This window comes from Pan troglodytes, chromosome 18 (assembly GCF_028858775.2).
Source record: "Pan troglodytes isolate AG18354 chromosome 18, NHGRI_mPanTro3-v2.0_pri, whole genome shotgun sequence".
Taxonomy (NCBI): Eukaryota; Metazoa; Chordata; class Mammalia; order Primates; family Hominidae; genus Pan; species Pan troglodytes.
The window spans coordinates 86,663,903-86,677,201 of NC_072416.2; the positions used below are offsets into that span (position 1 = coordinate 86,663,903).

The window sequence follows — 13,299 nt, forward strand, 5'->3', positions numbered from 1 at the left end:
CTTATTCATTATTCTGCTGTGACCATGGGGCTTGGCGGCTGCAGGACCTGAGGTCTGGGCTCAGGAGGGCCACGGCCCCTCCCACTCCTGAGTGTGTCGGGAGGCTCTGCCCCCATCGTGCTTCACACAGGACAGTAGAAGGCTGGGCGGGTCAGGCCTTGTGGAGTATGGGTGCAGAGGGGGCAGTCCCAGCACGCAGGCTGAGTCAGGGCCTGGGGACCCGGGGAGCAGTCAAGCAGGATATGGAAGGGCACCTCTGTCCTCTGTTCACACTGGACACCATCACCCATCACCAGCCCCGCCGGCGGATGTCAGCACGCACACCTGCACTCAGCGCCACTCCACAGCCACCGTGGGGTCCGGAGCAGCTGCCCCCGCACTTGGGCCGGGTGGCCTTGTCTCAGTCTGCCTTGTCACCTGTAAGGTGGACTCCTGGAGTTCCCCCACCCCGATGTGTGAGTCTCTGAGGGACCCAGGCCCTGAGGCACTCCACCCCCAGGTGCTGCAGACACCTGTGCCCTGCTTGGTTTGTTCGCTGGACAAGTCTGTGAGCGCCTCCTTTGTGCTGGGTGAGGGCGTCACCCCAGGGAGTTCCCAGACCGAGGGAATGAGTGTGAGGGAAGTGCACGGGGACTGGGCCCCTGGGCGGGGCACTGGCAGGTGATGCCAGGCGGAGGCCGTGGCGACGGCAACCCTCAGGGCCTGGGTGGACGCTGGGCCTACAGTACAGGGAGGGCCCGCTCGCTGCTCCAGGGCTGCCAGAGCAGGTGGGGGCCTGTCCCCTGGTGCTGGGGGGAGCAGGTGGGAAAGAGACATAGGGTCCGCGGCCCTTCTCTGGCAAGAGTGGAATCCGTGGGCGTGGTGGAGGCCAAGGGTCAGGGCAGGTAAGGGTGGGTGGAGGTGACCCTGCAGCTTTGGAATTGTTGCAGAGGGTGCGGGTTCGTCAAGGATCATCAGGTCTTTTTTTTTTTTTTTTTTTTTTTTTGAGACAGAGGTCTCACTCTGTCACCCAGGCTGGAGTGCAGCGGTGCAATCGCGGCTCACCGCAGCCTCCAACTCCCAGGCTCAAGCGATCCTCCCACCTCAGCCCTCCTAGTAGCTGGGACTACAGGTGTGCGCCACCACACCCAGCTAATTTTTGTATTTTTTATAGAGACAGGGTCTTGCCATGTTGCCCAGGCTGCTCTCAAACTCCTGGACTCAAGCAATCCTCCCACCTCAGCCTCCCAAACTGCTGGGATCACAGGTGTGAGCCACCATGCCCAAATGTCAAGTCTTGAGGAACCCAGAGGGAGCCCCCAGCTAACAGCCACCTGTCCTTTGACTTCAGGGTGAGGGATGACCCTCACCCCTGCCCAGTTGCCAATTCCGCCTGGGCACCGGGGCTGTGCCTATGCCAGGAGGGGTCGGGAGGCAGGAGCTGTCCCCCCAGAGCTCCTCCCGAACCCCCTTCGTCTTGTGTCCACAGGTTCCCTCGGAGACATGGAGGCCGGAGAGGAGGTGCAGTTGGTGGGTGCCAGCCACACGGAGCAAAAGGCCATAGCCCCTGAAGCCCCGAGCCCTCCCAGCGCCGGTGAGTCAGACTGAGCCCTCTCACCGCGCCTCCAGCTGGGGCCTCCATTGCTTACCCGTACCATGCACTCAGAGCTCAGTGGTGTCTGAGAGGTGTGGGCCAACTATATGCAGGAGTCCAGGACAGGCGTCTTCCAGCCAGAGGCCTGTTGCCCGGAGGCCCTCGGTGGGGCTGGGGGGTCTCCAGGAAAGGGGTGATGTGCACACCTGCTGCATGTGCGGCCTGAAATCCAGCCCTCATACAAATGAGCAGACCAAGGCCCAGATGGGGCAGGTCTGGCCCTGGGTTGGATGGGAATCCATGCCCCTCCCAGCCTCAGTAGACCCTCTGTGAAGTGGGGACCATGAGGCCCCCTCCCTGGGGCTTGTCGAGCTGTGACCCCTGCTGGCATGCTGCTTGGGCTGAGTGCACAGTGGGTGCTGGGTGCAAGTGGGTGCTGGGTGCACAGTGGGTGCTAGGAGCACAGTGGATGGCTGCTGGGTGCAAGTAGGTGCTGGGTGCACAGTGGGTGCTAGGTGCACAGTGGATGGGTGCTGGGTACACAGTGGGTACTAGGTGCACCATGGGTGCTGGGTGCACAGTGGATGCTGGGTGCACAGCAGATGGGTGCTGGGTGCACAGTGGGTACTAGGTGCACAGTGGATTGGTGCTGGGTGCACAGTGGGTGCTAGGTGCACAGTGGGTACTGGGTGCAAGTGGGTACTGGGTGCACAGTGGATGTTGGGTGCACAGCGGATGGGTGCTGGATGCACAGTGGATGCTGGGTGCACAGTGGGTACTGGGTGCAAGTGGGTGCTGGGTGCGCAGTGGATGCTGGGTGCACAGTGGATGCTGGGTGCAAGTGGGTGCTGGGTGCAAGTGGGTGCTGGGTGCACAGTGGTGTCTCCTGCTAAGACACCACACCCCATTCACAGACCAGAGAAGTTTGGTGACTTGCCAGGGTCACTCAGCTGGCAAGTGCCCTAGTGGGGGTCCCACCCAGGTCTGGGTTTAGCCTGATTTCCTCCACCCTCACAGGCACCTCCACATTCCCTGGGCCCTCCTGGTGGCCAATTCCATGGGGCAGGGCATTTCCCAAGCCGAAAAGAGGGCCTGCCCTCCCGGGAGAGATTTAACCTGCCATAAGGAGGCCTGCTGGAGCCAGCTGTACCCCAGACACATCCAGAGATCCTGGGAGAAGGGGTCTCCCTGGGACAGAGGTGCCAGGAGAGGTCAGCATGCTCACCCCCATTTTCCAAGGTCCGAGAGAGACAGCAGCAGGTTGTGGGGTGGGCTCTGCCCAGCTCCCCCACACTCCACTTGCAGCCCCAGGCACCAAACTCATACCTACCCCATGCCACGAAACCCTCTGCACACAGACTGTGAATTACCCCCACTCCAACGTGGAGGGGATGTGGCCATACCCGGACCATTTGGGAGGATGCTAGGTGGGTGACATGAGCTGGGGTGGAGGAGAGATGGATGCGTGGGGCTGCCCCTGACGGGCGGAGGGATGCCAGGAGGCAGTGACAGCAGGTCCAAAAGCTCCAAGGCCAACGGGGGCGGGGGGAGAGGTTTCAGAGGGGTCTGCAGCCGAGGGGCTGGGGTGGAGATCCCAGGCAGACCTTGGTCCCTGGCTTGGGAGCGGGGCTTCTCAGTGGGGACCCCCACCCCAGCATTTCCCAGTCTGAGTGTCAGGGTCCCCGCTGGGTGGGCCGCAGCCCCAAGAGCCCAGCAGGCCTCATCCCCCCATCTGCACATGCCCAGCCTGCTGCGCCTGGGCCCCTTTTTCTGGCAGCAGGCCCTGGGGTCACCAGAGCCAGTGGGACTTGACCCCAGGGCTAGGGCCGCCATCTCCCCCAGCTCACCCAGGGACATCCCAGCCCCAGGACGGCCAGGCCGGGTGCAGGCGTCCAGCCCAGCCTCTGGTGAGGCCTGGGACCCGCTGGCTGCCACTCCTCCCTGTCCTTGCCACCGTCCCCGTCGGCACACGCTGCTCGTGGTACAGCCAGAGCTCTCCCTGGCCGGTCCCGGGGCCAGGCTCTTAGCCCTCGCTGAGCCTCGGTTACTGCACATGTGAGCTGGGTGCGAGTCCCTCGGTGGCTGAGGGGAGAGAGCACGTGTAGCACATGTGGACTCCGAGGCCCTTGGCTGTCACCGCCGCCAGCCTTAGTGCCGCACGCAGGTGCCGCCGGCAAGCTGCAGGGCGCCCTGATGGAGGGGCCGCAGCAAAGGGCAGGTGGAGGTGGACTTTGACCCAGGCCGGCTTCCCGGGGAGCCAGGCTCCTTATCTGATCTAGGAGCCAGGGCCGCATGGGGGCGGGGGTGGGGCCCGGGAAGGAGCTGGAAAAAACAGCCAGGGCTGCACCTGGCACCGGCCGTAGTGATAGCGTGGCGATGGGCGCGATAACACAGCAGCGCAGGAGCTGTCTGCCGCTTGGCGGGTCCAGCGAGGCTCCCTCGCGGTGGCTGGAGCTCAGATGCCAGCCACTTTGATTTATAGCCAAAAATAATAGGACTTTTATACTGTGTGATTGACTTATTTGATGTCAATCGCAGCCCTTATCGCGGGTATTAATAATCTGTAGACACGTGACGTCATGGGGTGGGGGGGCTTTATGGGATCGCATCGATCGGGGCCGAGGTGGTTATCAGGCCAGCTGGGAAGGCAAACATGCCCTTTGGGCTGGAATCGGTGCAGGGCCTGGTGGAGGGGCCCCCAGCTGCCAGCAGAGGGGACTGGGGAGCTGGCGATGGCGCATGTGCCTGCTGGCCGGGACAGGCCGGTTGGCCATCCTGTACCCTGATTATCAACAGCAGCTGGAATAACAATTATCATTGAAGCAATTAATGAGGGGAGAGGGGTTTTAAAAGACCAAGAGGAAAACTTGGATGTCTGTCCCACCCCAGTGAGAGCGAGCCAGGAGATGGGGGTGGCTCTGGGCCCGAGCTCCCCAACCCGGCGCCCAGCGCCTCAGCATCCTTCCCAGCTACAGGGAGGGGCAGCTCAGTGCCCGGCACTCAGCAGGGATGTGACGGTGTTTTCCTCTCTGCAGATGTTAACTCACCCCCACCGCTGCCACCCCCCACATCCCCAGGAGGCCCCAAGGAGCTGGAAGGACAGGAACCAGAACCCAGGCCCACGGAGGAAGAGCCGGGCAGTCCCTGGAGCGGGCCAGGTAACCACGCGGGTGGTGGGGGCAGCAGCATCGCCTCCCGGGCAGCCTGGCCTGGCCCCTGGGAGCAGGGCGACGTGGGTGCTGGGGCAGGTGTGTAGGTTGCTGGAGACCCACCAGGCCCAGGCCTGTGCCTAGTCCAAAGCTCAGCCAACCCGTGCAGCTGGTGGTATCGCTGGAGCTTGGCACCCTCGCGCCAATCCCGGGCCTCACGTGGTGTACAAGGAAGCGCTGGGGGGTTCCCTGGATCAGAGCCTGGTCTGGGTCGCAGAAGAGGAGACAGAGTGGTGGCTGGGAAAGAATCCTCAGAGGTGGGAAAGGCAGGGAGGTGGGAACAGGAGGCTGCATCTGAGCTGCCCAGGCCCGTGGCCTTCCCAGCTGGGCCGGGATTCAGAGCTGTGCTGAGGTGCCCAGGCAGGCGGTCAGGCCTGAAGGGCAGGAGAGGACCCCACCCCACTCCAGAGCGGCTGCAGCCTATGGGGACGGAGTCCGATCCACATACCCCACGGGGCCTGGGCCACAGGGTGTGTCCTAGAGGGTGGTTTGGTGACTCTGCTCCGTGATTTGCAGCTGGAGTTCTGACCCCAGAAGTCCCATGAACCTGTTCTCCCTGTGGCCCCTTCGGGGACTGTGAATTCCATTCACTTATGAACGCAGGAAACACTGGCAGTCAGGTTGTTTCTGTCGTTCCTAATAAATCCCACGGCCCGAGGAACCGCAGTAGCGTCTGGGGTGGAATCCCAGGGCTGCCTGGCCGAGGCCGTCATGGGAGCTGGTGGGTGAGGGAGGGAGGGGGCCCAGCAGAGGCGGGGTGGGGGTTGCAAGGTCCCCCGTGGAGGAGGGACAGCGTGGGGAGGGGCCGGTGCTCGAGCCAGATGCATGTACAGATGCAGCAAGTATTTATTATTATTTTTTTTTGCGATGGAGTCTCACTCTGTCACCCAGGCTGGAGTGCAGTGGCGCGATCTCGGCTCACTGCAAGCTCCACCTCCCAGGTTCACGCCATTCTCCTGCCTTAGCCTCCCGAGTAGCTGGGACTACAGGCACCCGCCACCACGCCCGGCTAATTTTTTGTATTTTTAGTAGAGACGGGGTTTCACCGTGTTAGACAGGATGGTCTCGATCTCCTGACCTAGTGATCCGCCCGCTTCGGCCTCCCAAAGGGCTGGGATTACAGGTGTGAGCCACCACGCCCGGCAGCAAGCATTTATTGAGTGCCTGCTGTGTGCCAGGCATATAGCCGGGAGCAGATGGCCGTTGCAGAGCGCGCAAGCGGCCGTAATGACACCAGCAGGGCCCCGTCTGTGGAGAGATGTGTGGTGAGGCGCTCGCCGTGCTGGGGAGCGCGGAAGGCTTCGCTGAGGCAGAGGGACCCCATTCCTTCCCAGGGGCCAAGATGGAAAGGGGTCGGCGAGGTCCCAGCAGCAAGGGGAGAGTGCATGATGGGTCCGCGTGCCCGCCGGTGCAAGTAGGCAGCCGCCTGTTTAACGCTGCCCCTTCCCACAACAGGGCAGCCGGGGCCACAGAGAGAGGGGTGGGCCTGGGCAGCCGCAGCTAGGAGGATGACCCGGCCCCATGGGGAAGCTGAGTCACACCTGCATGGGCTGTGGGGCTGCCCAAGGCAATGCTGGGGCCCCGTGGCCACCGGTCCTCACGGGCTCCCCCTGCTGTCCCCCAGGAAGGGGGACCGGGCATCCAGCACAGCAGACGATGCGACTTACCCACCTGGGACCCAAAGATGGTGGGGGTCCCAGGCGCCGTGGCAGAAACTTGCTGGCTGCGTCCCTTCTCCTCAGGGACACCAGGTGGGGAGCAGGCCCAGGACACACCTGTCGGGGGTCGGACAGGCGCTGGTGCCTTCGGGGCTCTCGGTCAGGCGCTGGTGCCTTCGGGGGTCCCGGTCAGGTGCTGGTGCCTCAGGCCTTCGCTGCGGAGTCAGCATGACAGGGAAGCCTTTTCACATGCAGGGCAGCACTGTGGGGTCGGGAGGGGCCGCCCTGACTGCCTCAGTGTCCCCAGCTGTAGAATAGGGTAGCGGGTAGCAGGGAGGGCGCCCACAGGCCCCCCTCGGGCCTGCAGAGCTCCCACACTCTATCAGTGGAGACCACCCACGCAGTGGCAGGGACCATTGGGTACCTGTGGGACCCAGTTGGCCACTGGGCAGACAGGGGGTGCTGGGCAGTACTCACACCAGCCCCAAGAGGGGCCGAGATGGTGACCCAAGTCTCTGGAGGAGGAGACCCAGCCCGGGGATGCAGGACGCATCCACCATCATGCGGCTGGGAGGTGGTGGAGCTGGGTTTGGGCCTGGAGTTCATAGACACTGGTTTGATCGCCACCCCACGGGTCCCTGTCCACCCCTGCGGTGTTGAGAGGGGTTAGATCATCCTCCTGTTCTCCAGACGGCGGAGGCCCTGGGGGATGGAGCCTGGCGCCGGGAAGGGCTGGGCCCCTGAGGCCGGCCGTGGTTTGGGGCTGGGGCACACCCCCGAGCTTCCTGTGCTGTGTGCATCCTCAGGACCAGGCGGTGCCCTATCGGCTCCCACAGATATGAATTTCTGTGCAGTGGGCGGTGATGGGCTGATACGCGGCCGCTGGCCAACCGCTGCAGTGGCCACGGCCTATCAGACCCACACAGGCCGAGCTATCACCCGCGGGGAAGCCAAGGAGGCTCTGTGGGCTGTTATCTCTCGGGGCCGCCCGTGCGTCGATGGCCAGTAGGGTCAGTGGCCCCAAGGGCAGTGCCCAGCCAGGTGACCGGTCCAGTGGCCGGGGCACAATAGGGGATCAGCCACATTTGCCCTGCTCCTCCTGAGCATCTCTGCCTTCTGTCTCCAGACCCTCTCTCTGATGCTCCGTCTTGTGTGAGCGCCTCTCTCTCTCCCCCTCCCTCCTCGCCTTCTCCCTCTCTCCCTTCCTCTCTCCCTCTCTCTTTGCCGTTCTCCTTCTCTCTTCCTCCCTCCCTGCCTCTCTTTCTGTCTCTCTCTGTCTCTCTCCATGCCTCTCTCCCTCACCCATCTCTGCCCCTTTCTCTCCCAATTTCTGTTTCATGGTCTCTGGCCCACAGCTGCTCCCCACCCCACCCAATCCCAAGGGTGGGAAACAGTGCAGGCCCCAGCCCCTCTGAACCTGCCCCAGCCCCTCTGAACCTGGCCTGGGGCCCTGTTCTTGAGGCGGCCTGGGAGGTGCCATCCTCATTTCCTATCTGGGGCGGAGGGAGCACCAGCTCGGACCAAGGGGCACTCTGCACCTTGTGGCTTTGGGGAGGTGACTGGGCCCTGAGTCTGTTTCCCATCTGTCCTGCATGTGGATGGGACCCGGTCACGCTGCAGAGCCCAGAGCCCAGGGCCCTCATCTGCTGGCTGGACCCGGACTCACAGGTATCCTGGGAAACCCCCCAACCCCGACCCCGGTTAGACCCATTTCCCAGGGAAAGCGAATGGGACTTGTGGACATCCAGAAGGTGGACGGTGTTAGCCCTGCGGAGAGGCCCGGCCTTGCTGCCTCTCCCAACAGCTCCACCATGGGTCCAGCCAGGCTGCCCTGTCCCTGGTGGTCCCAGCCTCCCTGGAGGCACCCATGTAACACCAGGCAGAGAGGAGGCCTCCCAGCCCCTCTCCTCCTCCCAAGGGACACCCAAGAGGCCCCCAACACCCGATGCACACATAAGTGAGGTCCTGGGCACACAAGGACTTTGTAAGCACCGGAGAGCTGTCGCGGGGAGCAGAGAGCTGTCCCAGGGTGTGGGGAGCTGTCCCGGGGAGCAGGGAGCTGTCCCAGGGTGTGGGGATATGTCCCGGGGAGCAGAGAGCTGTCCCAGGGTGTGGGGAGCTGTCCCGGGGAGCAGAGAGCTGTCCCAGGGTGTGGGGAGCTGTCCCGGGGAGCAGAGAGCTGTCCCAGGGTGTGGGGATATGTCCCGGGGAGCAGAGAGCTGTCCCAGGGTGTGGGGAGCTGTCCCGGGGAGCAGAGAGCTGTCCCAGGGTGTGGGGAGCTGTCCCGGGGAGCAGAGAGCTGTCCCAGGGTGTGGGGATATGTCCCGGGGAGCAGAGAGCTGTCCCAGGGTGTGGGGAGCTGTCCCGGGGAGCAGAGAGCTGTCCCAGGGTGTGGGGAGCTGTCCCGGGGAGCAGAGAGCTGTCCCAGGGTGTGGGGATATGTCCCGGGGAGCAGAGAGCCGTCCCAGGGTGTGGGGAGCTGTCCCGGGGAGCAGAGAGCCGTCCCAGGGTGTGGGGAGCTGTCCCGGGGAGCAGAGAGCCGTCCCAGGGTGTGGGGAGCTGTCCCGGGGAGCAGAGAGCCGTCCCAGGGTGTGGGGAGCTGTCCCGGGGAGCAGAGAGCCGTCCCAGGGTGTGGGGAGCTGTCCCGGGGAGCAGAGAGCCGTCCCAGGGTGTGGGGAGCTGTCCCGGGGAGCAGAGAGCCGTCCCAGGGTGTGGGGAGCTGTCCCGGGGAGCAGAGAGCCGTCCCAGGGTGTGGGGAGCTGTCCCGGGGAGCAGAGAGCCGTCCCAGGGTGTGGGGAGCTGTCCCGGGGAGCAGAGAGCCGTCCCAGGGTGTGGGGAGCTGTCCCGGGGAGCAGAGAGCCGTCCCAGGGTGTGGGGAGCTGTCCCGGGGAGCAGAGAGCCGTCCCAGGGTGTGGGGAGCTGTCCCGGGGAGCAGAGAGCTGTCCCAGGGTGTGGGGAGCTGTCCCGGGGAGCAGAGAGCTGTCCCAGGGTGTGGGGAGCTGTCCCGGGGTATGGAGAGCTGTCCCGGGGTGGGGAGAGCTGTCCCGGGGTGCAGGGAGCTGTCCCGGGGTGCGGTGAGCTGTCCCGGGGTGGGGAGAGCTGTCCCGGGGTGCGGAGAGCTGTCCCGGGGTACGAGGAGCTGTCCCGGGGTGCAGGGAGCTGTCTCGGGGTGCGGTGAGCTGTCCCGGGGTGGGGAGAGCTGTCCCGGGGTGGGGAGAGCTGTCCCGGGGTGCGGGGAGCTGTCCCGGGGTGGGGAGAGCTGTCCCGGGGTGGGGAGAGCTGTCCCGGGGTGCGGTGAGCTGTCCCGGGGTAGGGAGAGCTGTCCCGGGGTAGGGAGAGCTGTCCCGGGGTACGGAGAGCTGTCCCGGGGTGCGGTGAGCTGTCCCGGGGTGCAGGGAGCTGTCCCGGGGTGCGGAGAGCTGTCCTGGCACGCACATGGCCATTGTCTTGACTTCCCATGATCTCCTGGCCCTGTTACTGCCCCCACCCCAGCCCCTTCCTGGCCCTACCTGATACCTGGTGGTCCCAGAGCCCTAAAAAGAGATCAGGGAGGCACTCAGTGGGTGCTGGTTTTTGTTTTCAAAAGTTCTGAGCTCTGTCTGCTGCGAGCGGCTTTGCTCTCGAGCGCCACGGCTTCAAAGGAGGGCACCTTGAGCTGTTCTGAGATGGGAGCACAGGCCCTATAGTCCAGCCTCGCTGAGTGACAGCAGGCAGGCCACCTGACCCCTCCAGGCCTCAGTTTCCGCATCTGTAAAATGGACATAAGGAAAGCCACAGCCGCAGGAAGCCTCCACGAGGAGGGGGACTGCGGAGTGTGTAACGCAGAGTGTGGCTGGAGTCACTTCCCAGACCTCGGCTGCGGGCCTTGAGCTTGTCGGCTGCCCCGGGGCGGCCTGGGTTCTCTCAGACTGGGGGGTGCGGGCAGGTTCTACGGGGAGAAGTCGCCATCTGCAACCTGGAATTCCCCTTTCCGCGGCCAAGAGGCGGCCGAGCAGGGGCCGGGAGCAGCCACCTTGCGCTCCCCCGTCGGTGGCCGTCACCATGGCCTCATGGCAGGAGGAGCTCACCCCCCAAACCCCGTTACCCTCTCAGCACCAGGGAGGCTTCCAGGTGGAACCGGAAGGGATCCACCAGTGGGGTCGTTGCAGTGCGGCCCCGCTGTCCAAAGCAGGACGCCCGGCCGGGGTGAGAGGCCGCAGGCAGAGCCTCCCGTCACAGGGACTGATCACAACACACCAAACCTCGCCGTCACCACCCACAGCAAACCCAGGAAGCTAGGGGGAAACAGGGAGGGGGCTGATTCCAGGAGGGGGTGTCCGCGGGCCTCCAGGGTGAGTCGGGGCCCTGCAGTAGGGAGCAGAGGGTGCAGTAGAGGGCGCAGCCCTGCACGGGCAGGAGGCCGCAGGGCCTGAGTGGGGGGCGAGGCGGGCGTGGACGGGCAGGAGTGCGGCCCGGTCACTGGGCCTGTGGCCTTGGACTCCAGTGAGGCAGCAGGAGGGGCCGGCAGGAGGAGAGAAGGGCCGGGGTCTGAATGTGATCCCAGAAGTGGCCACAGAGAAGGGACCTCAGGTGGAGGCCACCAGGGCCTGGACTCCGTCCTCCTCCCTGGAGCCACCAGCCCGGATGCGAAGGGAAGGATGGGCGGCAGGAGGCGGAGAGCTCCTATTTTATCTTTGAAATGACCTTGTTTGCCGGAGGGGCGGCTGCTTAAGATTCTGCTATGCAAATGGCTAAGCCATAATCTATAATCCCTGCACGCGCTCGGGAGCAGCTCGGCCGTGGCTCATCCTGCAGGCCCGTCCCATCGTGGGATGTGGGGCTGAGTCCTGGGCATCCCACTCCTGCCTCGGAAAATGGAGGCGCTCGGACGTGCCAGCCCCACTAGGACTTGGAGGGGTGGAGCCGGGGTCCCATTCGACTCCCTGGGGTCCTGGGCTGGCCCATTTCACGGGCCCTGTGTGGTCGTCTGCCCGGAGAGTAATCGTGCAGGCTGGGCCACAAGGAAACAGGTGCAGGAAAAGGCCGAAGAGTGTGGGGGCTGGACCCTGGAGTGTGGAGTCCCCTCCCCCGGAACAGGCCTCTGCCACCTCCCTCTGTGAGGCTGGGCAGAACTGAGGGGAACTGGGCTCAGAGGAAAGCTTCTCGCCCAGGGCTACCTGGGGCACCGAGGAGGCCTCACTTGTCCATCCTTCCTCTGGCCCCCTACCTGCCCACCTGTGCCAGTGCAGAGGAGGTGCCTGGTCTGCTGGGTGGGCAGAGAGCGAGTCTCCCCCAGCTCTGCCTGTGTCTGTCTGGGAGGCAGCATGGTGCAGGCACCAAGGGTGGGAAGGATGGCCTGAGACCTGACGCTAAGGGCAGGACCGTGCCAAGGGTGCCATGCTAGGCGGGGAGTGAGGAGGCGGCCTCAGAGGCCCACAGGACTTGCCCACCACTCTGTGTGTGTGAAGTAACATGAGGGAAGCTGGGGCTCTATGGCCCCGGATGGAAGGTGAGTGGCCAGGAGCCCACTTGGGGGCCAGGGTGGTGGGGTCCCCTTCACCAGGAAGCATCTCGGGGCCTAGAGCTTTTTCCTGGTAACCAAATGTATGAAACAAAATGCAACTGGGCCATGGGGAGGGGGGCATGCTAAGGCAAGAGGAGCACAGGGGTCCGCCTGTGAGGTGGGAGCTGGGGTGGTCCAGGGCAAAGCGTGGCCGCATTGCCCACAGGCTCTGGGGCAGGCCCACAGGCTCTGGGGCAGGCTCCCAGCAGTGACTCCTGCGGCTCTCGCCTGAGCCCCGGCTCCATGTGGCCCCACGGCCATCCTTGGGCAGGGCAGGACGCTCCATCCCAGAGTCCTCTGGAGCCGAAGGAGGAGGCTTCCGTAGGGCACCTGGCGGTGGCATCCACTGCCCTTGGGTGTCAGGGAGAATTTTCCCGGTGGGCTCAGCACACATCCCCTGCCTGGCCTCCTGGAAGGGTTTTCCATGAGGAGGGACCAGCCTGGGCAGAGGTGAGAGGCCCAGGATGTGACAGCGGTGGGGCTCGCTTTATCCTGAGAGCACAGGGCTGGGGATTCCAGGCTGGAGCCTGGCCTTGGAGACAGGCTGGATAGGAGAGGGAGGGCAGAGTGGGGCTGGGTTGGTGCTTGGGGACCTGACCCAGGTGCACCACTGAGGCTCAGCCCTGGCCTGTGCAGTTCCCGGGCAAGCAATCCCCATGAAGCCCAGACCCCGCCCCACCCCCACTGACTCCAGGGGCAAAGCTGGGCCTTTGGTGGAGGAGAGGCCTGGGGTACCCTGCAGCTGAGACTGAACAGGGGGGCTCCCCTGGACCCTGAAGCCCCCACCTGGGGGCTTCAGGCTGTGGAACAAAAGTCCCCACCTGCCCTGGCCCAGGGTGGGCCACAGGGGAGAGAAAGCAACAGAGAGGGGGCTTGGGGTGGGGACGGGGACCCTCACCCACACACTGCTGGGCGTCAGAGCACACCAGCACTGGTCATGTACACGGGGCTTGAGGAGATCGCCTCTCACTGGGCGTTTCCTGTGAGGGGGGCTCTCGACTCCTGGTATACAGGGCCTCTCACCTCTGGCAGCCAGTCCTGCAGGGGAGGTCTGAGTTGGATCCCACTCTACAGTTAGGGAAACGGGGGCTCAGCAAGGTGAGGTGGCTTGGCCACAGTGGTCCAACCCTGAGTGGACATGGGGCTGGGACTTGGGCAGCGCTGCCTGTGGGTGGGGGGCTGCCAGGCCTGCCCCTGCCCAGGAGCCGCACACACCTGCTCCTGGCTCGCTCCACCCGTAAGTGCCTCAGGACCTGGAGCTCTCCAAGGACCACTATGGACAAGGTGAATTCCAGCTGATCACACAAGTCTTGACTT

The 13,299-nt window shown here is 64.5% G+C and overlaps 1 protein-coding gene across 2 annotated transcripts in view; it reads left to right on the forward strand.

Moving 5' to 3' along the window:
- ZFPM1 (zinc finger protein, FOG family member 1) overlaps positions 1–13,299 on the forward strand; it is an 82,810-nt gene that overhangs the window by 31,640 nt on the left and 37,871 nt on the right. For both annotated transcript variants that reach the window (XM_016930369.3, XM_054668565.1), the window contains 2 exons: positions 1,469–1,573; positions 4,609–4,731. In XM_016930369.3, the coding sequence (XP_016785858.3) occupies positions 1,469–1,573; positions 4,609–4,731 (228 nt within the window). Of the gene's footprint in view, positions 1–1,468; positions 1,574–4,608; positions 4,732–13,299 lie in introns of those variants that run through there.